This window comes from Chiloscyllium plagiosum, chromosome 13 (assembly GCF_004010195.1).
Source record: "Chiloscyllium plagiosum isolate BGI_BamShark_2017 chromosome 13, ASM401019v2, whole genome shotgun sequence".
NCBI classification, from domain to species: domain Eukaryota; kingdom Metazoa; phylum Chordata; class Chondrichthyes; order Orectolobiformes; family Hemiscylliidae; genus Chiloscyllium; species Chiloscyllium plagiosum.
This window is the reverse complement of record NC_057722.1, coordinates 6,273,693-6,299,082: the sequence shown is the minus strand read 5'-3', so window position 1 is coordinate 6,299,082 and position 25,390 is coordinate 6,273,693. Positions and strand designations below refer to the sequence as shown.

Genomic DNA, 25,390 nt, shown 5'->3' with positions numbered 1-25,390 from the left:
AATTAAAATCATGTTTCTTGATTAAATCAATACTTGCTCAAATCACACTAATACTTCAGAGTCAATGTTTCAGATTATACACACGAATCAGATCAAATCACAAATATTTCTCATCTACTATACACATAAACACAGCCCATATTAACCACTTCCTTCAGTTAGAATTCTGGTCACTTGCCACAATTTTCCACAAAAGATTCTAATATAGCCATCTCTTATTCAGAAATGAACAGTTACACTACTCTGTTGCACTTCCGCTCAAAGTTTCCCAGTGCTAGCGTGTCAGGAAATGGTAGAGACAGATTCAATGCAGTTTGTAAGTATAAATATCTAAACTTCAAATTTGTTTCACAATACCAAGACAGTAGTACAAAGAAATTTTCCCCACAGTTCCACATACTTTCTCCTGAAAGAATTCAGTTCCTCTCCCCAAGACATCTCATCACGATTTGTCAACAATTCTGAAGACACCTCCACTCAGATTCCCCGGCACAAAACCCACCAGAATACCCTCATTGCTTTAGAGACCCTCTTCCAATTTTAAAATTCACACGCATTACTTTCGCCTTCCATCCAAAAAAAAACTCAGCCTCATCCAAAGATGCGCCAACACTTGCACCTCCACCTCAGCTCAAAACACATCACATCTGGACCAGTGATCACACAAACCTCCTCACCCTTTCGAGAAGCCCAGTCGCTCCCAACCACCTCCACTCCATACCCTCCCATTTGACAAACACCGCACACCCATCACCCTAACACAATTCTAACCGCCCACACCTGAACCCCCATTGCACCTCTGCCCAATTTCACCCTCTCGACCTTCGGGGGGGGGGGGGGGAGGAAGAGGCCTACACTCACCGGGACTGCAGCGCTGGGTCTCCGGCGGTAGGGGCCGTGCAAGCCTTGGGGGCTCCCCCCTGGGCGGGGCTGGGACACACAGAATGAGAGCGTGTGTGTGAGAGACAGAGAGGGCGAGCCGTGGCGGAGGGAAGCGGAAGTGAAGCCCGGCCCCGGCCCACGAGCCACAAGTCAGCAGGGGTCGGAGGACGGGGGGGTGGGCAGGACCGAGAAAGTGTTCGTCCCAGTCACCGGCTCCACCTCCTCCCGCCGCGGCCGCCGCCTGTTCGCTTCCCGAGCCACCCGCTAACTGACGTCCCCCGCTGCCTGCTGGGAATTGTAGTCCAGCACCCGCGGCGGTAGATGTGTATGTGGTCGCACTTCCCCCCCCACCACACACTGGACTGCAATTCCCAGCATGCATCGCGGCCGGCAGCCCGCCCGTCCCGCGCTGTCTGATGGGATAGGAAGCCGGTCTTCCCAGCTGTTGGAGGACTACATCGGCCAGGCGGCTCCGCTGCTGGTACTGTTACCATGGGAACACGGCGTGGCCTCTGTTGCTAAGGAGGGTGGGGAGCAGCTGGACCATCCCTCACTCCCACTCACCGTGAACCCCCATTTGGGCTGCAGCAAATCATATTCTTAGTGAAGGCAAGCCCTTAAGAGAAGAAAGTTAAAACTCATACGACACCAGGTTATACTCCAACGGGTGTATTTGAAAGTATGCCCGAAACTTTGACTTTTCACCTCCTGATGCTGCCTGGCTTTCAGTATGGTCATGGTTGAGCATCCTCTTTCTCCTGCTTCCTGCCCATACCTTTGTGACAGCGTGGCTGTAGGTTGCAGAGGCTCTCTGTAGGTTGCAGGAGTCTGGAGCTCACGATCTGAGTACAGTGTCAGTACCTCCAGGTTTGTGCTCCTGACCTCCTTTGGCCAGGAAAGATTCACGTTGTGCCACTTTGGCAGCCTCCTCCATCACCTGGACCAGGTAGGTTTCTTGTGGCGCAGTGTGTGGTGCCCCTGCCTCCCTGGCTGGAAGCTCTGAATCCAAGTCCCACCTGAGCTCTTGATGGATGTGGAAAATGTGAAAAATGTGGTGCTGGAAAAACACAGCAGGCCAGGTAGCATCCGAGGAGCAGGAGAATCGACGTTTCGGGCATAAGCCCTTCTTCAGGGCTTATGCCCGAAACCCTTTCCTGAAGAAGGGCTTATGCCCGAAACGTCGATTCTCCTGCTCCTCGAATGCTGCCTGGCCTGCTGTGTTTTTCCAGCACCACATTTTTCAACGCTGGTACTCCGGCATCTGCAGTCCTCACTTTCTCCTAGGCCATGGAAAATATGTCAGAACATGACCCAGAAGGTTGATTATCAATGTATAAACCTTGATGATTTTGCAAGAATAAATGTGGGAGAGTTTCCTGGTCAGCCAGATTCAGGTGCTAGCAACAGTGTAAGGCTCCCAAGGTTAAAAGACGCAATGCCATGATCAAGCGTTATCCTTGCCATGGGGGTCTAACACAGACAAACACACTCTTTGACTTCACCAGAATTCTCCTACTCAGCACTCCTGTGATGGACTAAACTTGCAGTTCCACACATTTCTTTCTACTCAACCACCTCCTCAACTCTCCAACTGAACAGGTAGCATTCAGACCCACAATAACCTGCTGTCCTGTCACACCCATCTTGTACAATCACCCTCTACAAACATTCTCATTCCATCCTTATCACAATTCCAATTCACACATTCATAACTCTCCACTTAAGAGGTGAAAATAAGTTTTGAATTTTCTTTGAGGGTTACATTTTGATTTCCTGCTGTTACCAGTCGCTCTGCCAGCCAGGAGGTCTACTGTCATGTCACCGCATCTGCCTTACACCATCCTCTCATATCCCCCTGAAGCTCATCTGCAGGCACTCTGTGATTTCCATTATCTACGTACACCTAGGTTGACCTATCTTCTGCAATTCTAGGCTTTGTACTTGGAAAGAGATCTCTGCAGCTTTCCTGCTTTGATCACATGCCAAAACACTAACAGTTTTTTTCTAGATGTCATTTTTAGAATCCTTTTTTCACTTGTGACTTCAAGTACCTTTTTATGCCTGTGGTCTGCATATGGAATTTTTTAGCGTGAGATCTTAGTGTCCAAAGGCTTCTATTTTCTCCCCACACATTTTTGCTTATTGTCTGGATTTCTGATGCATACAGGATAGTGAATTGAATCTAGGATTTTATATTTTTTCTTGCTACATGCTTGACTTTTTTCGTTATTAACACATCCTTGATTTTTACAAAATTACTTCTGCCTATCTCCATCCTTCTTGTTACTTCTGCATCGTATCTGTCACCCAATACAGACTTAGAGTCATAAACTCATAGAGATATACGGCACGGAAACAGATCCTTCAGTACAACTCATCCAAGCTGACCAGATATCCTAAATGGATCTAGTCCCATTTGCCATCATTTGGCCCATATCCCTCTAAACCCTTCCTATTCGTATACCCATCCAGATGCCTTTTAAATGTTGTAATTGTACCAGCCTCCACTATATCTTCTGGCAGCTCATTCCAAATACGCACCACTCTCTGTGTGAAAAAGTTGCCCCTTAGGTTGCTTTTAAATCTTTTCCCTCTCATCTTAAACCTTTGCCATCTAGTTTTGGACACTCCAACCCAGGGAAAAGACCTTGTCTATTTACCCAATCTATGCCCCTCATGATTTTATAAACTTCTATAAGGTCACCCCTCAGCGTCCGACACTTCAGGAAAATAGTCCCTTAAGAAGTATTTAAGTTAGAAGCAGAAGTAGTCCACTCGGCCCCTCAAGCCTGCTCTGCCACTTAATGAGATTCCTTCGATCTAATAATTCCATATTTCCACCTACCTTAATAACATTCACTGCCTTGTTATTCAAGGATCTATTTACAGTATCTCTGCATCAAGATATTTAAAGGCTCTTTTCTTATATTTATTAACAAATGCATTTAATTTGATTTTATATTTCAAATATTTTACATTGATTTTTAATCACTAAGTGAATTAAAGTTATGGGAAATACAGGAAATGAGGATTGTCAGATTGACCATGAACTTGACAAATGGTGAACCAAACTTGATGGGCCGAATGGCCTACTCCTGCTCTTACATCTTGTGTTCTTTTACCTGAAATGGCATAAAATTTTTTATTAGTTAGTCCTGCTGCTTGGCGCTTTTTAGAGATCATTTTATTAGTCACTAATTTATTCAAATTATTCCTTTGGAATTTTGTTTCAAATTTTATTTACTATTTATGACCTCATCTTTCCGAAATCTGTTGGCTGGCCATTTGTGAGAGAAAATTGGGAAGATCCCCGATATGGACGAATGCCTCAGGTGAAAGAACAAAAGGTATGGCGTAGGTCAAAGTAAAAGATGACAAAAAGATAGGTAGGAAAGCATGTCAAGAGAAAATTAAGAGTCTACAAAGGGATTTATTAGGGTAAGTGAGTGGGCAAAAACTTGAGAAAACAAATTTGCAAAAATAGCCTGGAGGATGTGTTTCTAGAATATATTAAGGACAGTTTCAAAGACAATATGCACTGAAAGCAACAAGGGAACAGCTTTTATCGAGCGGGTAATGATACAGAATAAAGTAATTTTATTAATTTTACAGTAAAGGATGCCCTAGATAAGAGTGATCATAACGTGATAGAGTTTGACATTTGGTTTGTGTAAGAAATGTGGGTCCATAACCAATGTCTTAATATGGCAATTGGAAGGATGAAAGCCAATCCGGTCTTCACGGTCAAAGGTAAAAAGACACCCCAAGAAAACTAAAAAAAAAATCAAGAGGCAAAATAGAGGAAGTGACATAAAATTATCACCAAAAACAAACCAGAAATCAAAGGCTGACAAGTCCACTGGATCTGATCATCTGCATCCTGTGGATTAAAAAGGAAATAGCGACAGTGAGATGGTGAATGCATTGGTTGTAATCTTCCAAAATTCCCTAGATTCTGGAAAGGACCCAGCCCAGTGGAAAATCAGAAATGTACAAGATTGGAAGAAGAACAAGAAATGATAGACTGGTTACTCCAATGTCTGGCATTAAGAAAATGCTAGAATTCACTACTAACAAGATAGTGGAAGAACATTTTGAAAATTAATACTATCAAGAAGAGTAAACATAGTCTTATGAAAGAGAAAAGTTGTTGATAAATTAGTGATAAATGTAACAGTGGCACATTTAAAGGGGAACTAGTAGGTGTAGCGTATTTGGATTTTTTGAAAGGCATTTGATAGTTCGCTGCATAAAAGTTAATGACAAAAGGTAAGCATTCGTGGTGTTCAGGGTGTTTAGTATGGATAGAGGATGGACTAACTAACAAGAAGCAAAACATTGAGGTAAATGTGTCATTAGAATGATGGCAAACTATAAGTTATGGAGTACCACAGGGATCAGCACTGGAAACTCAACTATTCATCATCTATTTCCATGACTTTGATTAAAGGACTGACTGTATTATATCCAAGTGTGCTGCTAATACAAAGATAAGTTGGGAAGTAATTTATGAGGAGAGTGCAAGCAACAAAGGGTATGGATTGGATGATGGAGTGGTCAGAAATTAGCAGATGTCGTGCAGTGTAGGAAAATATGAGGCCATCCAATTTGGCAGAAATAGTAAAGCATAATATTTTTTAAGGCAGAGAGATACTGCAAACTTCTGGATTACAGAGAGATATGGGTGTCTTTATACTTATCACAAATAATCATCCAGCGGATGTGGCAAGTCATTAGGAACACAATGGATTATAGCTCTTGGTGCCCTTGTGGTGCATTAATAGTGTGTCTACCTCTGAGCCAGGAGGCCTGGGTTAAAGTTCCTCCAGCTCCAGAGTTGTGACACCTCTGAACAGATTGATGAGGCAAATGTTTGGTTTGTTGGCATTTATTACAGGAGGTATGGAGTATCAGGGTAAGGAAGTCTTAAATCTGTACAGGCCATGATGAAACTACATCTAGTGTACTGTGAACAATTCTGGTCAGCATAAGGAGGGACATCGTACTTACATTGGAAGCGGTTCAGAGGAGAGTCACTTAATTGATTCCAAGGATGAAGAGGTCTGTCTGAAAAGGAAAGGACAAGCAGACTGGGCTCGTTGGAGGTTAGAAGAAAGAAACAAAGATGTTTCTGAGGAGGCTTGACAGGGTGGATTCTGAGAGGTAGGTTCCTCCCACCAACAAGAATTAGGAGCCACCAGATTTAAATTAATGAGTCTCCCATTTAAAATGGAAGTTTTTCCTTCCTTTAGAGACAGGTTAACCAACATTTGGGTAAAAGAGTAAGGGAGGCTCACCAGATCTCAGTTGCTGCTGAGCCTCTAGGGGCAGAGTAGAGCTGAATCTGAGTAGGGAGGTAGTTGTTGATACTTTTCCTCGGATGAAGTTATTGAGTGGTTATGAGAGCAGAAGACCATCAGATCATTCTGTGAGTGAACCAATGCCACAAGCCACAAAAATCACATATCTCGAAATGGCACCTTTGGGAGCCATTAACAGTTTTTGGGAGTCCAGAACAGAGCCCACAGTGTTGTACATATATATTGGCATGGATAGAGATTTGACCTGTGGGCAGGAAACAACAAGTGGGGATAAGAGGTTCTTTTTCAGGTTGGTGACTTGTAACATGGATCAGTGCTAAGTCTGCAACTGTTCACAATATATATTGATGACTCGGAGGAAGGAAGCAAATGTACTGCAGTAAAATTTACAGACAACACAAAAATAGGTGGGAAGGCAACTTGTGAGAGGGATACAACAGAAATATTGATAGGTTAAACAAGTGGGCAAAACATGGGCAAATGGAGTATAAGGTGGGAAAAAGTGAAGTTGTTAGTTTTGGAAGGGAGAACAAAAGAACAGCCTATTATATAAATGGAGAAAAATGCAGAAAGCTATAACATAAAGCGACTTGGGAGTACTTGTGCATGAAATGCAGAAAGCTAGCACCTAGAGCAGCAGGTAATCAGAAAGGCTGATGGAATGTTAACCCTTATTTCAAGGTGATTGGAGTATAAGAGTAGGGAAGTCTTACTGGAACTGTACACTGCGCTGGTGAGACCACACCTGGAGTACTGTGAGCAATTTTGGTCCCTTTATTTAAGAAAATTATTCATTGGAGGCAGTTCAGAGAAAGTTCACTAGGGTGATCCCCGATGTGGGGATATTGCCTTAGGAGCAAAGGTTGAATAGATTGGGACTGTACTTATCAGAATTTAGAAGACTGAGAGGTGATCTCATTGAAACATAAAGGATTCTGAAGGAGCTTGACAGGGTAAATACAGAGAGGATGTTTCCCCTCATGGGAGACTGTAGGACCTGAGGGCACAGTCTCAGAATAAAGAGGCACCATTTTAAGACTAAGACAAGTGGGAATTTCTTCTCTCAGCGGATTGAGAATCTGCCATGGAGAGCTATTTTGGGACTGGGCCCTTATGTATATTTAAGGCTGAGATAAATTCTTGGTCAGTAGGGAAATCAAGGGTTACACAGGAAAGTGGAGGTGAGGAATGTTGAATCAACTATGATCCTGTTGAATGGCAGAGCAGGCTTGAGGGGCTGAACAGCCGACTCCTGTTCCTATTTCTTATCACCCTGTGCAGAAGGTAGTTTGTGCTTTGAATTTACATGGAGAGCAGTGTAAGTTGGGCCATTTAGTGCACTCAAGGCTGAGTTAGTTATTGACGAGGAAGTCAAGCATTCTGGAGCGTTCAGGCAGGAAAATAGAGTTAAGGCCACAATCAGATCAGACATACGTGGTGAGGCAGGCTCAGGACTGACTGGCCATTTGGGTATGTTCTTACTGAGAGGGACATTGACCTTCCTCAGGGAGTAGATCCACAGAATCATGTAAGTGTCAAGATGCAGATGGAGCCATTCAGCCCATCATGCTGACAACAACTTATGAGATGTGCGCCATTACCTAGTGCCAATCTCTTGATTTTTCCTCATAAGCTTGAACATTATTTATATCGCCCTCTTGAATGCATCAATTGAACGTGTCTTCATCACATTTCCATGATGTGGAGGTGCAGGTGGAGTGGACAAACTTAAAAATCACAAACACCAGGTTATAGTCCAACAGGTTTCTTTGAAACTCGAAGAGTGTGGTGCTGGCAAAGCACGACATGTCAGGCAGCATTCGAGAAGCAAGAGAATCAATGCTTCAGGCATAAGGCCTTCATCAGAAATGAAGGGCTTCTGCCTGAAACGTCGATTCTTCTGCATTTCGGAAGCTGTATGACTTGCGGTGCTTTTCCAAAGCCACACTTTTCGACTCTGATCTTCAGCATTCAGCAGTCCTCACTTTCTCCCAGGTGTATTTGAAAGTACAAGCTTTCTGACGCTGCTCCTTCATCAGGTAACTAGCGGGACAGGATCATAGGACACAAAATTTATAGTAAAAGATCAAAGTGTCATGTAACTGATGCGATGTATTGAACTCAATGCGGCAGTGCATTACAGACGGTAACTATTCACCGTTTGAAAAGGTTTTTTTCTCATTTCACCCTTGCTTCTTTTGTAGATCACTTTAACTCTATACCCTCTTCTTTACATAAAAACAAAGAACTGCAGATGCTGGAGATCTGAAACATAAACAGAAACTGCTGGAGAAACTCAGCAGGTCTGGCAGCATCTGTGCAGAGAATGCAGACTCAAAGTTTCGAGTCCAGTGATCCTTTTTCCTCTTACGAGCGGGAGCCGCTGAGTCATTCAGAATCACGATGCTGACTGACCAACTCAAACCAAAACGTTTTCACGGAGGGGAATGCAGAGGGGTCCAGGCCAGGCGGGAACCACACCGCCGCCAGTCCGTTTAGGGAAACCAGGTTCCGCCAGCATCAAACATGGCAGCGCCCAGGGCAGGGCAGCTGCGGCGCATGCGTCGGCGCGGGGCCGGCATCTGATTCCGGGTGAGCGCGGAGTTGCAATGGCGGCCTGTGGGAGCGAGGCCAGGGTCGGGGATGTGGAGGAGGACGCTTCTCAGCTGGTGTTCCCGAAAGGTACCAGGGGAGGGGATGAGGGCAGAGAGAGATAAATAAAGATAAATCATTGAGAGTTCCTGCTCTGCTTTCAGTCAGCTGGACAGCCACTCCTCACTCTCTGTGCTTTCGTTTGTTCAATCCAGTTTTAATTTGTCTTTCAAAAGATGCTGCATGAGACGTGACACGAGCCACCCGGTTCAAGACGGAAGAATAACAATAGCAGCAGCAGCAGCATGAAAACTGAAAGAGCTGCGAATCAGATACAAAACAGAGGTTGCTGGAAAAGCTCAGCAAGTCTGGCAGCATCTGTGAAGAGAGAAATCAGAGTGTGACCCTTCCTCAGAGTGGCAGCAGTCTGGTCAGGGAACATGGGGGTGGTCACTGAGCATGTCACTGTCATCCCCTTTTAAGAATCATGGAATCCCTCCAGTACAAAAAAGAGGCCAGTCGGCACCAGACCTCTGAGAAACATCCCACACAGGCCCACCCCATTCCCTGTAACCTCGCATAGGGTTTTAACCATGGCCAATCAACCTATACTGCACATCTTTGGACTGTGAGAGGAAACCAGAACACCCAAGTCCCTCGTGCTGTAAGGCAGCAATGCTAACCAGATTCAGGAAAGCTGTGGAGTCTTAGAATTGTGCAGTACAATAAAGGTCCTTTGGCCCATTGAGTCAGTACCGTGACAAATATACTGCTCCCTATACTTAATTCTTTACTACTTTAAAAAAATGTTTGTGAATTGCTTTCTGCTCAATTCCATGTGTATACTGTACCTACTTGTCAGCAATTGTTCAACTGGAGAGGCATGTATTGGCATAGTGATTTAATCCACTGAAAATACCCTGCCCAACATGTGTGCTATACAGTACTCTTCATTCCTTCTTTCTAGGCTTCAGCTGTGGAAACTCGATATGCAGGAATGGAAGGAGTAAACCTGATGCCTGTTGATAGATATTGGAACTTAAGTACTGTCAGTGTTTAATTTTTAAAAACTAAGTGTTATTTGAAGTGATTTGGTTGGGAGGGGCATTGTTAGGTAACTGAAACAGTTGGCTATATTTTGGATATTTTGTTTTATGTTCTGACAGAATTTGAAAGCTCAGAGACCCTGTTAAACTCTGAGGTCCACATGCTACTGGAGCACCGAAAGCAGCAGAATGAAAGTGCAGAGGATGAGCAGGAGCTCTCTGAAGTCTTCATGAAAACATTAAACTACACAGCCAGGTTCAGCCGCTTCAAAAACAGGGAAACCATCGCCAGTGTCAGGAGGTCAGTGCAGGACGATTTGAAAATATTAAGTGCACCTATGGTTTCACAGTATTGTTGTGGCTGGGGTTAGGAGGGGTAAATTAATTCTTTTACTTGTCCCATTCCTCCCTGGTCTCAACAGAGTTGGAATTTAAAAGGGAGATGATGTTTTCAAATATTGTATATAATCCATATCAAAATAAGTCAGCCAAGGTCCAGTAAGTAACAAGCTACAAATTAACTAATTGATATAACGTAGGTGAAAGTGAGGACTGCCGATGCTGGAGGTTAGAGTCGAGAATGTGGTGCTGGAAAAGCACAGCAGGTCAGGCAGCACCCAAGGACCAGGAGAATCAACATTTCAAGCAAAAGCCCTTCATCAGGAATGAGATCTCACCAACCCCTCGGCTCACAGCCTCATTCCTGATGAAGGGCTTTTGTCTGAAACGTCGATTTTCCTGCTCCTTGGATGCCGCCTGACCTGCTGTGCTTTACCAGCACCACACTGTTGACTCTTGTTACATATAAAGCTTACTGAAGCAAATTGTTCAGATTGTTAACTTCAGGTTTAAGCTGTCAAATATATTCAACTACTGAAAAATAACACTCACACTCTCTCAGACTAAGTCTGAAAGAAAATTTTGAAAACTTTGTAGTGCATTTTTTTAAAGTGTTTTAGCCAAACTACAATCAATTTTTTTTTTTAAATCACATTATCCAAATGTTGGTCTGTAGCCGTCACTTTGCTTACAAAACATTGGCTGTAGGATTTCTTCCTGGATGAGATATGACTGGCTGATTTTATTTTGAATCTGGAGTAGGTTCTAATTCTCCTTTAAGAACTCGAAGAACGCAGCAATCAGAACCTTTCCCATTCAGAACTAATACTTACAGTGATGAAATCTTCCAATAGGTTTTTAAGTTAAACTTTAAGAGAAAAGAGAGATGGTAAAGGCTGTGCTCAAGGCAAATGATCTCACCGGCTCTCTGTGCTGAAATCAACTATCTTTTCTTTCTCCAGAACTGTAAACTAGATTATTTGACTTTTTTGAAGGTGTTGTGGACTTGGCATCTTCATTGAAACAACTTATTCCTTCCTGGAGATCTGAAACATAAACAAAAACTGCTGGAGAAACTCAGCAGGTCTGGCAGCATCTGTGAAGAGAATGCAGACTTAAAGTTTCTGTGCCTTAACATTAATACAATTAACAATCATATTCACATCAGTGTTTATATTTCCATATACCCAGTCCCTTGGAAGAAATCTTGAATGTTTTGAGGTTGATTGCAAGTCTTGTAAATTCAGGTTGCACACCTTACACCAGCAATAAGACGTTAGGCCTAGATTCAGTCGTTACTAATCCTCTTTGCCTGCTTTTAGCTCAAAGGTTAGCAACTGCAGTTGGGATCTGTTGACTGTATTTGACAAGAAAATATTTCTTGGTACTTATCAAAATTGTCACTTTCCTTCAGTAATTATCTTATCCTTCAATTGGCTTGTCTACTATTAACTGTCTTACTGTTATTGTTTTATTACAGATAAGGATAATGTGATCAATGCTATGTCTCACTCTCATTTATGCTTCTCCTGTGCTTAATTACAGCTAGGCGCTTGTGAAGATATTACATTGAATCAGTGTGTTGGTTTAATTTGAAGTACAACTGCCACATTTTCTTTCTTGCAGTCTGCTATTACAGAAGAAACTGCACAAGTTTGAGCTGGCTAGTCTGGCCAATCTGTGTCCTGAGACGGCTGAGGAGGCCAAAGCCCTCATTCCCAGGTCAGTGTCATTACATTACATTATATTACATTACATTACATTACAGTGTGGAAACAGGCCCTTCGGCCCAACAAGTCCACACCGACCCGCCGAAGCGAAACCCACCCATACCCCTACATTTACCCCTTATCTAACACTACGGGCAATTTAGCATGGCCAATTCACCTGACCCTGCACATCTTTTTGGACTGTGGGAGGAAACCGGAGCACCCGGAGGAAATCCACGCAGACACGGGGAGAACGTGCAAACTCCACACAGTCAGTCGTCTGAGGCGGGAATTGAACTCGGGTCTCAGGCGCTGTGAGGCAGCAGTGCTAACCACTGTGCCACCGTGTCCTTTCTGGACTGTTTCTGTAGAGCATATAGCCTACTGAAGGCACAGAGATCGATCATGCTGCAACTATAGTTTAGAATGTGCAAGAGGCCAGAATTAGGGAAGTGCCGATACTTCAAAACATGTGAGACTGGATGAAGAGATAGGGAGTGGCAAAACCTTGGCAGTGATTTGAAAGCAAGAAAGAGAATTTTAAAATCAAGATGTTGGCTCCCAGTTAAGCAATCAGAGCAAATATTTCTTCCCTGTGGGATCCTCTATAGTGCTATAATTTGACTTATGGGAGCTAATTTTCATTCTCTTTAAATCCTTTATTAGATGATGCAGTCACTTATTAACATTACTGTCTGTATTTATGTTAATCTATATGGCACTAGGATTGTCTCACAAGCAGGTTAGAATAATTCTTCAACATCCTTATCTTGGAGAACACAGTATTTAAATGAGCACAAGACAATGACCTAAATTTGTTTTGCAAAATAAGTAAGAGAAACACTTGTACAAAGGCAACCATCACCCTAAACACATCTTCTGCATTGGTGAGGTCTTGAGTTCGCGTGTTTCCATTGTATGTTCACAAATCTGGAATATTTTAATTCGGATGTTGGGGATGAACTGAACTGCGCTTGAAACAAATGAGTCTGTATCAATGTCACTGTTTGACCTCTAATAGATGTAGTTCTTCAGGGTCTGGTCGTTTTAAATCTGCTTCTGGAATAATTGTTTTTAGTTATCTGTCTGAGTTGGTGGTTGCAGAATATTCATGTTCCCCTCTTTTCTTTCTTCCTGTGCTTCGGCTCTATTTTGTAAAAATTTCAGCTTGGAAGGTCGATTTGAGGATGAGGAGCTCCAGCAAATCCTTGATGACATTCAGACCAAAAGAAGCTTCCAGTATTAGCTCCAATATCTGCAAAAGCCTGGCTCTGCCTGATGCTAACCTACTGAACAATGGTGCTGATACTTGTCTCTGATTGGAAGTGGAGAGACCACGGGCTAAAGCAAGCAGGTGCACCAAAAATGACTATAAACCCTTAGACGAGGTCTGAATCTCGAGTTGTTCAGTAACGCGTTCCCTGACACCCAGAGTGCAAAGGCGGTCTGGGATCACAGAATGGGAATATGATCTTTTTTGTTTCACTGTGATGTTTTTTGTGACTTTTTTTTGTTCCATTTTTGAAAAACCAAAATCCTGTAACTCATTCTTATAGGTTATTAGCCACATATTGTTTTATTAAAGTGAATGCCCATATATTGGATCCTGGTTGAAGATTGATTCTGTTTGAATGAAGTCAGAAGAGGAATGAAACTGTTCCTTATATGTAGACTCAAGAAAATCTAATGACAATCTATTGATAATGGTTGCACATAAGGCACATGGCACTTTTTTTGGAAAAATGGTGTCTTTTACTGAACTGACTCTTTATTCCATTCTGTCCATCTATGTATGTTATCTAATTATCTGTGTAGGTCTGCCTTGAACCAGTACTTCAATAATATGCAACAGGAAAATGAGAAAGGGAAAGCTCCTGGTAAATGCACACGTATCTCTTTGTAGTGAAGCCATTACCTTCTGTTGGATTTGGTTTCACTTTTCTTTTGATATATGAACATGGACAGAGAGTGGTGTCAGCTTTATTGATTCAATGGGCATCATCACATCTCCAGCAGGAAAGGCTTAGTGGTAAATGGGATAAGAGGTAGTTGTAAGATCATCTGTGCCCCTTATTGCAACTGTCACTTTAAATGAGAGCGACTACCTGAGTACAGACTGAGTATTTGAAGCTGGTGTCACATCTACACAGTTAACTGGTGAGCAGCAGGCCAGATTAGGATTTCACTTTTGCTGGTTTGGGAATGGTAACTCCAGTACATCTTATGATATTCAGACCAGTTGAAGCATGAAATGTTAGCACCACTGTTTCACACCCACAGCCTTCCCCAGTGCTTACCTAGTAAACATCCATACTGGGGGGGGAAACCTCCAGTCACATTCTCTGACGTTAAAACCCCAGAATTTTTGGGTTATGGTAAAAGTATTGGAGACTGAAATCTGCCTTGCCTTTCAGTGCAAGTTTGTTCATTTCGAAAGCTGTATTGGTATAGAACCTTTGCATCTTGAGATGGCATGACATGGAAAATGGGGGAATGAAAGTGCGATTCAGTGTGCCATTGACACATGCTCTCCCATCTATCAATGTTTCAAACTGAGTTCTCTCAGATCTGTAATGGACTTTGTTTAGTCACAACTTGTCCTTCCCTATTGCTATGTTAGCTGATCTCAGCAAATGAGACACAGCATTCAGATCTAAGGAAAAAGCAGCAAAGTGGTGTAGGGACACATCAGGGCCAAATAGCCTACCATGCTGAAACACGGATGTTTCTATAGACCAGGTAAATAGGCTATGAATATATTACTTTTAGTTTGAATGTGGGATTTCTGTTCTTCATGCAAGCTCAGGCCGAACCTTGAAGTTTCTTTCAATAATAGGGTGGCACGGTGGCTCAGTGGTAAGCATTGCTGCCTCACAGCACCGGGGTTCAATTCCAGCATCTGGCGACTGTCTGCATTGAGTTTCCTCCCGGTGCACCAGTTTCCTCCCACAGTCCAAAGATGTGCAGGTTAGGTGGATTGGCCATTCTAAATTGCCCAGTGTCCAGGGATGTATAGTTGGGTTAGCTATGGGAAATGCAGGGTTACAGAAATAGGGTAGGGGTGTGATTCTGGGCGGAATGTTCTTCACAGAGTCAGTATAGACACAATTGGTTCGAATGGCCCACTTCCACTCTGTATGTATTCTGTGGTGAATATTTATCAACAATATGTACATTTTGGAATGGCAGCTATGCTCCCTCCTCTGGGCTGCATTTGTTCTAGCTCCCAGCAAAAACTCTCTCACATGACAACTGTCATCACCATTAACATCACAGCATACCTTGGACGCTCGCCTTTAAACCCCATCTCTACACTATCCAATGGCCTTTTATTGTGAATACTCCTTTCCAATATTACCTCCAGACCTTTGGAGTAAATTTAATTCTATATATTAACATTCCCTCCATTTAATACTCATTTCTTCAATTCTGCTTTGTGTTCTCTGCTAAGTGCATATTCTTTTCTTTATCCTATCATTAGATTTAATTGCTAACCTTTTATCCTGTTCTCTCATCTTGACCCTGATCTGTGTGGCTTAAGGCCCAGTTTAAACCCACACTGTTGGACGAGAGACTGTGGAGGTATGGCTTGAAAGGACTGAGCCAAGAAGTACAATTAGGTAGGTGAGTGTTTTGGAATAGAGACTACATTAAGATGAAGGAGAAAATCAGCACAAAGATCAGTTTTGGTCAGAATTTAGCTGTATGAACTAGCCCACTTGGCACAGAAACTAGAATAAGATGCAATGTCTTACGGGATGGTTAAAAAAAAAACAAGTAATTAAAGAGAATACAGAGACTTCTAAAATGCTATAGATAAACAGAAGCCGATTAAAACTGAGCAAAAGTTCTCCCGCACAAAATTGAGAGTATAATTTTGAAAGGTAAAAGAAACAGAATTTTTGAAAATATATCAAAATGAATAGGGAAAGTAGTTCTCTTCTACCTCTTGGTTGGCAGCAACAAAGATTTTTACATTTTCTTTAGCATGCTTCTTTAATTAGAATGTAGTCAAAATGTCAAAATTAAGGAGTAAATTGTGAAGTTTTCTTGAATGAAAGAAAGGAGTATTAATTCTACTCTTTAGGGTAAAACATGTCATCCAATATATTCTGTCTCACATGCAAAATTTTACGCAGCACAGACTATAGTACAACAGGAAGAAAAGGAAGGACTCATGCCCGAAACGTCGATTCTCCTGCTCCTTGGAGGCTGCCTGACCTGCTGTGCTTTTCCAGCAACACATTTTCAGCTCTGATCTCCAGCATCTGCAGTCCTTACTTTCTCCTCTGTGTCATAGAGTCATAGATGTCCTGGAATTGAGAGGTGAACAATGGCTGTATAGTTGATAACTTTTATTCTCAGTGGTAGTTAAATTTCTGGAATCTTTGAGTTCTCAGTAACTAGGTATTGATTGATTTCTGTGTCTTTAAGTTAAAGGCCATTTCTCTTGAGACAACTTCATTCCACATTGGCTTCCTCAACTCACCTCAGGTAATTGTAGCTAGCCATTTTTAGGAAATTCTTGAGTATTAAAATCAGATGATGGTAATTGATAGCTTTGACTATGAATGCTGACCACACAATGGCACAAGTATTTAGCCAGTTGTTTCTCCTCGCCTCTAGTAAAACGTACAGAAAAAAGTGGTGACTCCTGAAGTGGCTGATAATAAAATGAGCAATATTCTGAAGGAAAGAGTCACATTTTTTTTAGTTTGATTAAAGGAAGTCAAATTTCTGCCTAAACTCTGAACATTATTTGCTGCTTGTCGGCCCAACTTTCTCCTTCTGAGCCAACCTGTAGACTTTAATGGTTTTCTTTTTGTCGGCCAAAGGAATTGGTGCGAACGACAATGGCTTTGGCACTGAGCCTTCAGGCATCCTGTTACTTGCCTCTTCCATTCTCATGTGTGGACAACTTCCTTTTTGTTTCCTCTGATGCATTCAATTTACAATGGACATCAAAGTTCCTCCCCATTCCTGGCATTCCATCAGCATGGCCTAATCTCCTGTGTGGCACCGTGTCAAGATCTTGACGAAAATGTAAACATGCTAGTTGATCTCCAGTGGAGACACTCCTCCTGAGGTTGACAACATGGTATATATTGAAATGTTGCTAACAATGTGAAGAAATTAATGCAGGAAATTATTGTGACACATGAAATGTATAAGCAATGATTGATCTGTGGCATTGCCTGTGAAAGCTAAGACATGGTGATTATACCTCTGTGTATTCAAGATATTAACATATGTAACTATTGACAGACAACTTATGCAGCTCCATCCAGTGGCAGAGAAATGCAGCCGCAGATATGATTGAATGACTGGTAACATGGTACATTTCCATTTGCCAAAAGTACTGCGGATGCTGTAAATCAGAGACACAATTAGAAATTGCTGGAAAAGCTCAGCCAATCTGGTAGTATATGTAGAGAATGAGAGTTAACTTTTTGGGTCAAGTTCTGAGGAAGGGTCACTCAACCCGAAACGTTAACTCTGATTCTCTCCACAGACACTGCCAGACCTACTGAGCTTTTCCAGCAATTTCTATTTGTGTGTGACTCATTTTCATCCTCTAGGAAAAAAACACATCATTGTTATCTAGAAAACATACAGGCTTGAGCAGATCAATAACCAGTAACATTCGTTCTGCCTGTCCCAGGGATAACCATCTCTCCTCAACGTTTACTATAATACTTTTGTGAATCTCCACCCACAACATCCTGAGGGGTACTATTGAGGAGAAACTGAAATGAGTATACCACACAAATACTCTGACTGCTAAACAGACCAAAAGACTGGAAGTAATGCACTGCTTGCTTCCCTGATGTATGTATAGCGTGTATGATGTACAAGTAAGGAGGGTGATTCTTCACGACTGGATGAGTGCAGTTCCAACAACACACGAGTAACTCAATTCTAAAAGCAACCTGCCTCAGCCACACCTAATTTATCTCCTTTACCATTCACACTGGGTATCACTGGCAGACTAACAGCAGTGTGCAATATCTACGGTGTGTCATATGCACTGCAGCAGGTTGCCAAGGCTGCTTTCAATAACACCTTCCAAACCCATGACCTCTACACCTAGAAGGACAAGGTATGAGGGGACAGCAACACCTGGAAGTTCCCCTCCCATTCTCAAGCCATACTAACTTGGAAATAAATTACCTTTCCTTCATTGTCATTGGATCTAAATCCTGGAACTCATATTCATGGCACTGAGTGTATATCTACAATAGACAAACTATAGTGACTCAGAAGGTGGCTCACCACTAACTTCTGAAGGGCAATTGTGGCGAGGTAATACTTTTGGCCTTGGCAGAGGTGTTGACATCCCATGAGTGAATAAGATTAGATTAGATTACTTACAGTATGGAAACAAACCCTTCAGCCCAACAAGTCCACACCGACCCGCCAAAGCGCAACCCACCCAGACCCATTCCTCCACATTTACCCCTTCACCTAACACTACTGGCAATTTAGAATAGCCAATTCACCTAAGTTAATCATTTTTTAAAAAATAATGCATTAAAATACAGAAACTCTTGAAAAGCCAGTGAAAGGGTTGCAGAACCATGATGCTTTGAATGAGAAGTGCACAACCTAAGTTGCAAGTTAATCCACCTCTCATGGCTTTACATAAGATAAATCAGTGACTATGCCCTCCTTTTTAACTTATTTCTCTTTCCTTTAGTAAATTCCCTCTTAAATTCATGTTTCCTTGCTGCTTATGCCTATTTTTTGACTCAAGTGGGAAGTTGAGATTGTTTTGATGCTGCAGTAGGGCAGCGTTTTAGTTTGGGACTGGGAAGTGTAGGAAAGATTGTCCTCTATCCCCAATCAGCTGTTAACTGGCCTCCATCCCTTCCATATTATATACACGTCATCTTCCCAATATCCCCATCAACATACTACCTCATCTCCCTTGAACCACCCAGTCAATCATTATAATGTTCCCCTCCCTGCACTTCCTTCTCACTCCTCATTTTTAATCTACTATTCATTCTGTCAATCCCACTCTCTCTATTTGAGGTAGATGGTAAAAGATTCCTCCTTTTTCAAATTATTTCTTTAAAAGTATTTCTTTCTGAAGTGTTGTTTGCTTTTGTAATTAAAATCAAACCAGAATGAAAGCAGACACACTCCATCTTTCTCTCCTGACGTACTTTCTACGTCTCTCAGAAATGTAAGCAATGAGCATTCACACTAATCAACTGTAAACTAATTATAGTTGCGCCAATTATTTGGGTTCAAAATGTAATTATACTTTTGAAGCTGCAGTGTTAGCATGAAGAAGGAAAGCACTCACACATCTCCAACAAAATCCACAACAAATGAGTAATCAGTGGTGCTTTTTCTCAGTCATGCATGCAAAAATGTTTTTTTATAAACATCCATCTTCCCTAAATACAAACCTTGAAAAATATTACGGCAAATTTTAAATAATTTTGCAAATAGTGAACTAGAAATTGTAGGTGGACAGTCTTTCATTGATAAGTTCAATGAATAAATCTCAAAATTAGATTGGGTTCACATGCCCAGATGACATATTCAAGATTTAACATAAAGATAAATAAAGACAGAAAATAAATATAAATACTTTGCACTTTCAAAACAACCTATGGAGAGAGAAGCAAGAGACAGAAGTTGTGGGTCAGCCATCATCATCATCCTGAAAGATGAACTCACCCAGAATCACAGAAGTATTATGGCACAAAATGAGACTATTTGCCCTATCACACCTATGTCAAACCTTCAAATGAGTATCATTACTGTGTGCCAATTTCATGCTTCCCCCCCCACACGTGAACATTATTCTTAGCTCATTTTTTTAAATTTCAAAAACATACTTTATTCATTAAAATATCTTTCTATGCGTACATTGTCACTAAGGCAGTTTGGTTCTGTATGTTAGCATATGAAGGAACAAATAAACATTGGAGTTTGACTCTATCGAGCAAATAAATCAAAGGCATGTTTTATTGTACAAGATTAAAATTACATATATTTGAGGCATCAGGAGGGTCCAATAACTGAACAGACCTCATTATACTTCAGCAAGAAGACCTTAGACAGTGGTCTTTACACACAGCGCTTTGGAGGCAGCTGTCCCAAGCTTTAGTGCATCCCTCAGCACATAGTCCTGGATCTTGGAATGTGCCAGTCTGCAATATTTGGCTGAGATCAATTCCTTGTTCTGGAAGACCAACATGTTTTGGGCAGACAAAAGGCATATTTTACTGAATTGATGGACCTCCAAGTGCAGTTGATGTTTGTCTCAGTGTGCGTCCTGGGGAACAGACCGTAGAGCACAGAATCCCATGTCACATAGCTGCCTGGGACAAACCTTGACAAAAACCTCTGCATCTTTCTCCAGAATCTCTTTGCAAAGGTACATTCCAGCAGGAGAGGTGTGACAGTCTCTGCTATCAATGCTCACTTGAATGCCTCAGTTGAGCCAACTTCCATCATACTTCCCGGCACTGCATTTCATACTGTAACTAACTCACTGTGTGAAAATCTTTTCTTCTTACCTCACCTTTAATTATTTTGCAGATCACTTTAAATCCATGCCCTCTTGTTCTTGTTTCTTTTTCTGCCTAGAGGTCAGACAGTATCTGAAGAGAGGGAAAAAGGCTTAATGGGTCCAATTTCAACTTCTGTGCACATGAATCGATTTTGATTGGGTAACTTTCAAAAAGGACATAGTTCGGGGACAGTCAAAGTACATTCCTTCAAATAATCCTTTTCCAGCCCACTTATGACTTTGAAAATCTCTAACAGATCTCCTCTTAGCCAACCTCTCTCCAAGAAAAACAGTCACAACTTCTTCAATCTCTCCTCATAGAGAAGTATAGTATGGAAATAGACCCTTCAGTCCAACTCGTCCATGCCAACCAGATATCCCAACCCAATTTAGTCCCACCTGCCAGCACCTGGCCCACATCCCTCCGAACCTTTCCTACTCATGTACCCATCCAGATGCCTTTTAAACGTTGCAATTGTACCAGCCTCCACCACTTCCTCTGGCAGCATACCACCCTCTGTGTAACTGAAGTTTCTCACCCTGGAACCATTCCTATGGATTGCATTTTTATTTAGTTCTTTCACAGGATGAGGATGTCGCTGCATTTTATTGCCCATCTCTAATTGCCCAAAAGGCAGTTAAGCATCAACCACATTGCTACAGGTGTGGAGTCACATATAGGCCAGACTGGTTAAAGACGGCAGTTTCCTTCCCTAAAGGGCACCATCTGCCATGGCAGGAATTGATCTCAGGCCACCAGAATGTTACTAGGATCTCTGGATTAATATTCAACGATAATAAGACTAGGACAATACCTCCCCGCTGAGCTTCTACACTCTCTCCAACATATTCACATCTGCCCTACCACCTTCAATGATCTGTGCACATATATACCCACGTCCTCTGCTCTTGCATCCCCTTTAGAGTTGTACCCTCTATTTTACCTTTTCCTTCAATTTTCTTCCAATCTGTCACTTTGCAGTGAACCTCATCTGACATCTATTTGTCCACTCCACCACCTTCTGGAATGCCATGCTGTCCTCCTTACAGTTTAAAATTCTTCTAAGTTTTGTATCATCCACAAACTTTGAAATTATCCTTTGCACATTAAGATCTAGATGATTAGTTCAAATCGGGCAAAACAACGTTCCTAATACTGACACCTAGAGAGCTTCACTACAAACTTTCTTCCAGCCTGAATAATATCCATTGACCATTATTCTAAGAATTTCTTCTCACTCAGCCAACTTGTCTCCATGTTGCTACTGAATCTTTTATAACATGCCCTGTAAATTCACTCACAAGTCTGTTTTGTGGCCTTCTTGCACTATGTTTTCTCCTCCTTTCTTCTCAACGATGTCTTGAACTTCTGGCCTCACTGTGAATTCAGACCTAACATGGCGATCTCTCTGCCTGGTGTGGCGGTCTTCTGGCCCAATGTGCTGGTCTCTCAGCAGCTCAGTGTGGTGGGCTCCTAGCCAGGCGTGACAGTCTCTCAGCTGCCCAGCACGGCTGCATCTCGGCAGCCCAATAAGCCGGTCTCTTGGCAGCCCAGCACGGCGGTGTCTCAGCAGCCTGTAGTGGCCACAGCATGGAGTTCCAGTCTCAAGACAATTCCAGAGCAGTCTCCCAACCTCGCAGGTTCGAGGTAGAGTCCAGCGCAGTCTGGAATCAAGGCCCAGTGTGGACTGGGTTGGAGGAATGTTATTCTGAACTTTTATTTCTTTATTGTTCTAACTTTTTTTCCTTAAGAATGTGTACTTAAGAATCTGTACCTTGGTATGTTTGGACCTAAGATGGCATCATAAGTGGTAACTTGTCAATCTTTCACTGTATTCACTTCAGCACATGTAGCAATAAAGCTAATTCTCATTCTAAATCTAAAGTCTTTCTGTTACTTCTTCAAAAAAAGCTTCAGCAAGTTAGTGAATCCCAATTTCTTCTTTAGACTGTTCCTAATCAACCACCTTTTTCCATGTAACTACTAATTCTATCCCAAATAATAGTTTCAAGAAGTTTCCCCACCACCGATGTTAAACTGACTTGTTTATAATTGCTGGCTTTATCCTCATAACCTTTTGTGAACTAGGCCATAAATCTCTAGTCTCTAGCACCTTTCCCCTTGTCAAGGGAAGACTGAAAGATTGTGGCTAGTGCCCATGCAATTCCCAATCTCACTCACTTTCTTCAAAATCCTCCAGTCCCAGTACTTTTTCAACTTTAAGATTAGATTCCCTACAGTATGGAAACAGGCCCTTTGGCCCAACAAGTCCACACCAACCCTCCAAAGAGCAATCCACCCAGACCCATTCCCCTACATTGACCCCTTCACCTAACACTACAGGCAATTTAGCATGGCCAATTCACCTAACCTGCACATCTTTGGACTGTGGAAGGAAACCCACACAGACATGGGAGAATGTGTAATCTCAACACAGACAGTTGCCTGAGATGGGAATTGAACCCAGGTCTCTGGCACTGTGAGGCAGCAGTGCTAACCACTATGCGACCATGCCGCAATCTATGCAACACTCTACCTTAACAATTTTAATCCTTCTAATGACTGAGTTTCCTCCGCTGTCACCATGGCCTGCACAGCATCTCTCTCTCTTTGGAAAGTACAAATGCAAAACATTCATTTAATCTCTTAGCCGTGCCCCCTGCCTCTAGCTGTAAATCCCCTTTGGGTCTCTAATTGGCCCCACTCCTCCTTTATCATGTTTTTACCATTTAAAAGGCTGTAGAAGACCTGGGGACACCTCGATGGTTTGTTGCCAGTCTTTTTTCATAATCCCTCTTTTATTTGTGTTCTCGCCTCTCTTTGATATTCCTCTTGGTTCAAACTTTTATTTTCTACCTGCCACCTGTCATTAGCACATTTTTTCTTATTTAACTTTCTACCCCCTTTGTCATCCAGGGAATTCTGGACTTGTTTGTTCTACCATTCCTGTTTGTGGGAACATACCTTGCCTGCACCTGAACCATCTCCTTTTTGAAGGTAGCCCACTCACTTGCATATGATGCTGTCTGACCTCCAGAAAATTTCCAGAATTTTCAGCTTTATGGCAGATTTCGAATATCAACATAATTTATTTAATCTCATAACCACATCTAAGCCAACACTCTTGAGGGAATAATTTTCAATGCAGGAGAATATAATTCACATCATTCCATTGAACACAACCGTCATCCTCATCTCCTCCACAGTCATGCTATAAAGTGAATACGGGAGACTTCTAGGGAATCAAGATGCCAAAGAGGGAAAAAAGAATTAACAACATGAGAAATATAAGCAAGAGTAGGTGACATGGCTCCTCAATACGGTTCCATTGTTCAATCAGAGTCTGATCTGACCTGAGACTGATCTGATGGTAGCCTGAAGCGCACATTCCTGCCTAAACCCCCTTCCCATAACAACATTAATCAAAAGTTTGTCTAACTTAGCTTTGAATATATTCAATGACTCCACTGTTCTCTGGGGAGGACATTTCTAAAATATAATGACTCTCTGAGACTCTTCCTCCTTGTCTGTCTTAAATGAGACACCCTTATTTGAAACTGTCCCCCTGAGTTCTCGGTTCCCCAACAAACTTCTACTTTGTTAAGCCCGTTCGGAACTTTGTGTTTTGTTTACATTATCTCTCATTCCTTGAAGCTGCTATGATATAGGTCCAACCTGCTTAACCTTTCCTCAAAAGATTCCTGATCCCAGCAATCAATCCATTTCTCTGAACTGTTTCCAAAGCAAATATATCCCCATGTAACAAAATCCACAGCCCTCCAGGTATAGCCTCCTCCATGCCATATCCAGTTGTTGCAAAACTTCCCCACTTTTATAATTTGCAGTGAGGACCAGCATTCTACTTGTCTTCCTAATTACAGGTTGTACCTCCTTAATCTGGCATTTTCTGGTTCAGCAACCTCTGTAGACTGGCCAATTTTGCAAGTCCAATCTCTGCAATACTTCCAGTTTTCTCGAGCACCTGCTGTACTTCTGGTGTCTGCCAGAGGGAGTGATAGGTGGAGGTACAGTTACAACATTTAAAAGACATTAGAATAATCCAGAGAGAGTATATTCCTGTCAGGGTGAAAGGGAAGGTTGGTAGGTATAGGGAATGCTGGATGAATAAAGAAATTGAGGGTTTGGTTAAGAAAAAGAAGGAAGCATATGGCAAGGTATAGACAGGATAGATCGAGTGAATCCTTAGAAGAGTATAAAGAAAGTAGGAGTATACTTAAGAGGGAAATCAGGAAGGCAAAAAAGGGGACATGAGATAGCTTTGGCAAATAGAATTAAGGAGAATCCAAAGGGTTTTTACTTATACATTACGGACAAAAGGGTAACTAGGGAGAGAATAGGGCCCCTCCAAGATCAGTAAGGCGGCCTTTGTGTGGAGCCACAGAAAATGGGGAAGATATTAAATGAATATTTTGCATCAATATTTACTGTGGAAAAGGATATGGAAGATATAGACTGTAGGGAAATAGATGTTGACATCTTGCAAAATGTCCAGATTACAGAGGAGGAAGTGCTGGATGTCTTGAAATGGTTAAAGATTGATAAATCCCCAGGACCTGATCAGGTGTACCCGAGAACTCTGTGGGAAGCTAGAGAAGTGATTGCTGGGCCTCTTGCTGAGATATTTGTATCATCAGTAGTCACAGGTGAGGTGCCGGAAGACTGGAGGTTGGCAAATGTGGTGCCACTGTTTAAGAAGGGTGGTAAAGACAAGCCAGGGAACTATAGACGGTGAGCCTGACCTTAGTGGTGAGCAAGTTGTTGGAGGGAATCCTGAGGGACAGGATGTACATGTATTTGGAAAGGCAAGGACTGATTAGGGATAGTCAACATGGCTTTGTGCATGGGAAATCATGTCTCACAAACTTGATTGAGTTTTTTGAAGAAGTAACAAAGAGGATTGATGAGGGCAGAGCAGTAGATGTGATCTATATGGACTTCAGTAAGGCGTT

The 25,390-nt window shown here is 42.1% G+C and overlaps 2 protein-coding genes across 2 annotated transcripts in view; one reads left to right on the top strand and one right to left on the bottom strand.

The window, feature by feature from the left end:
* Positions 1-1,145, bottom strand: part of LOC122555720 (serine/threonine-protein kinase PAK 2-like) — an 81,339-nt gene extending 80,194 nt beyond the window's left edge. Inside the window, exon 1 of the mRNA XM_043701768.1 lies at positions 862-1,145. The gene's annotated coding sequence lies outside the window, so the exon portion shown is untranslated. The remainder of the gene's footprint in view (positions 1-861) is intronic.
* Positions 1,146-8,777: 7,632 nt separating this feature from the next.
* Positions 8,778-13,211, top strand: polr2d (RNA polymerase II subunit D). Its single transcript, XM_043701772.1, has 4 exons — positions 8,778-8,885; positions 9,962-10,142; positions 11,807-11,902; positions 13,057-13,211. Exons 1-4 carry the CDS (start codon positions 8,813-8,815, stop codon positions 13,133-13,135), a joined length of 429 nt encoding a protein of 142 aa, XP_043557707.1. The 5' UTR covers positions 8,778-8,812; the 3' UTR covers positions 13,136-13,211.
* Positions 13,212-25,390: the final 12,179 nt, after the last annotated feature.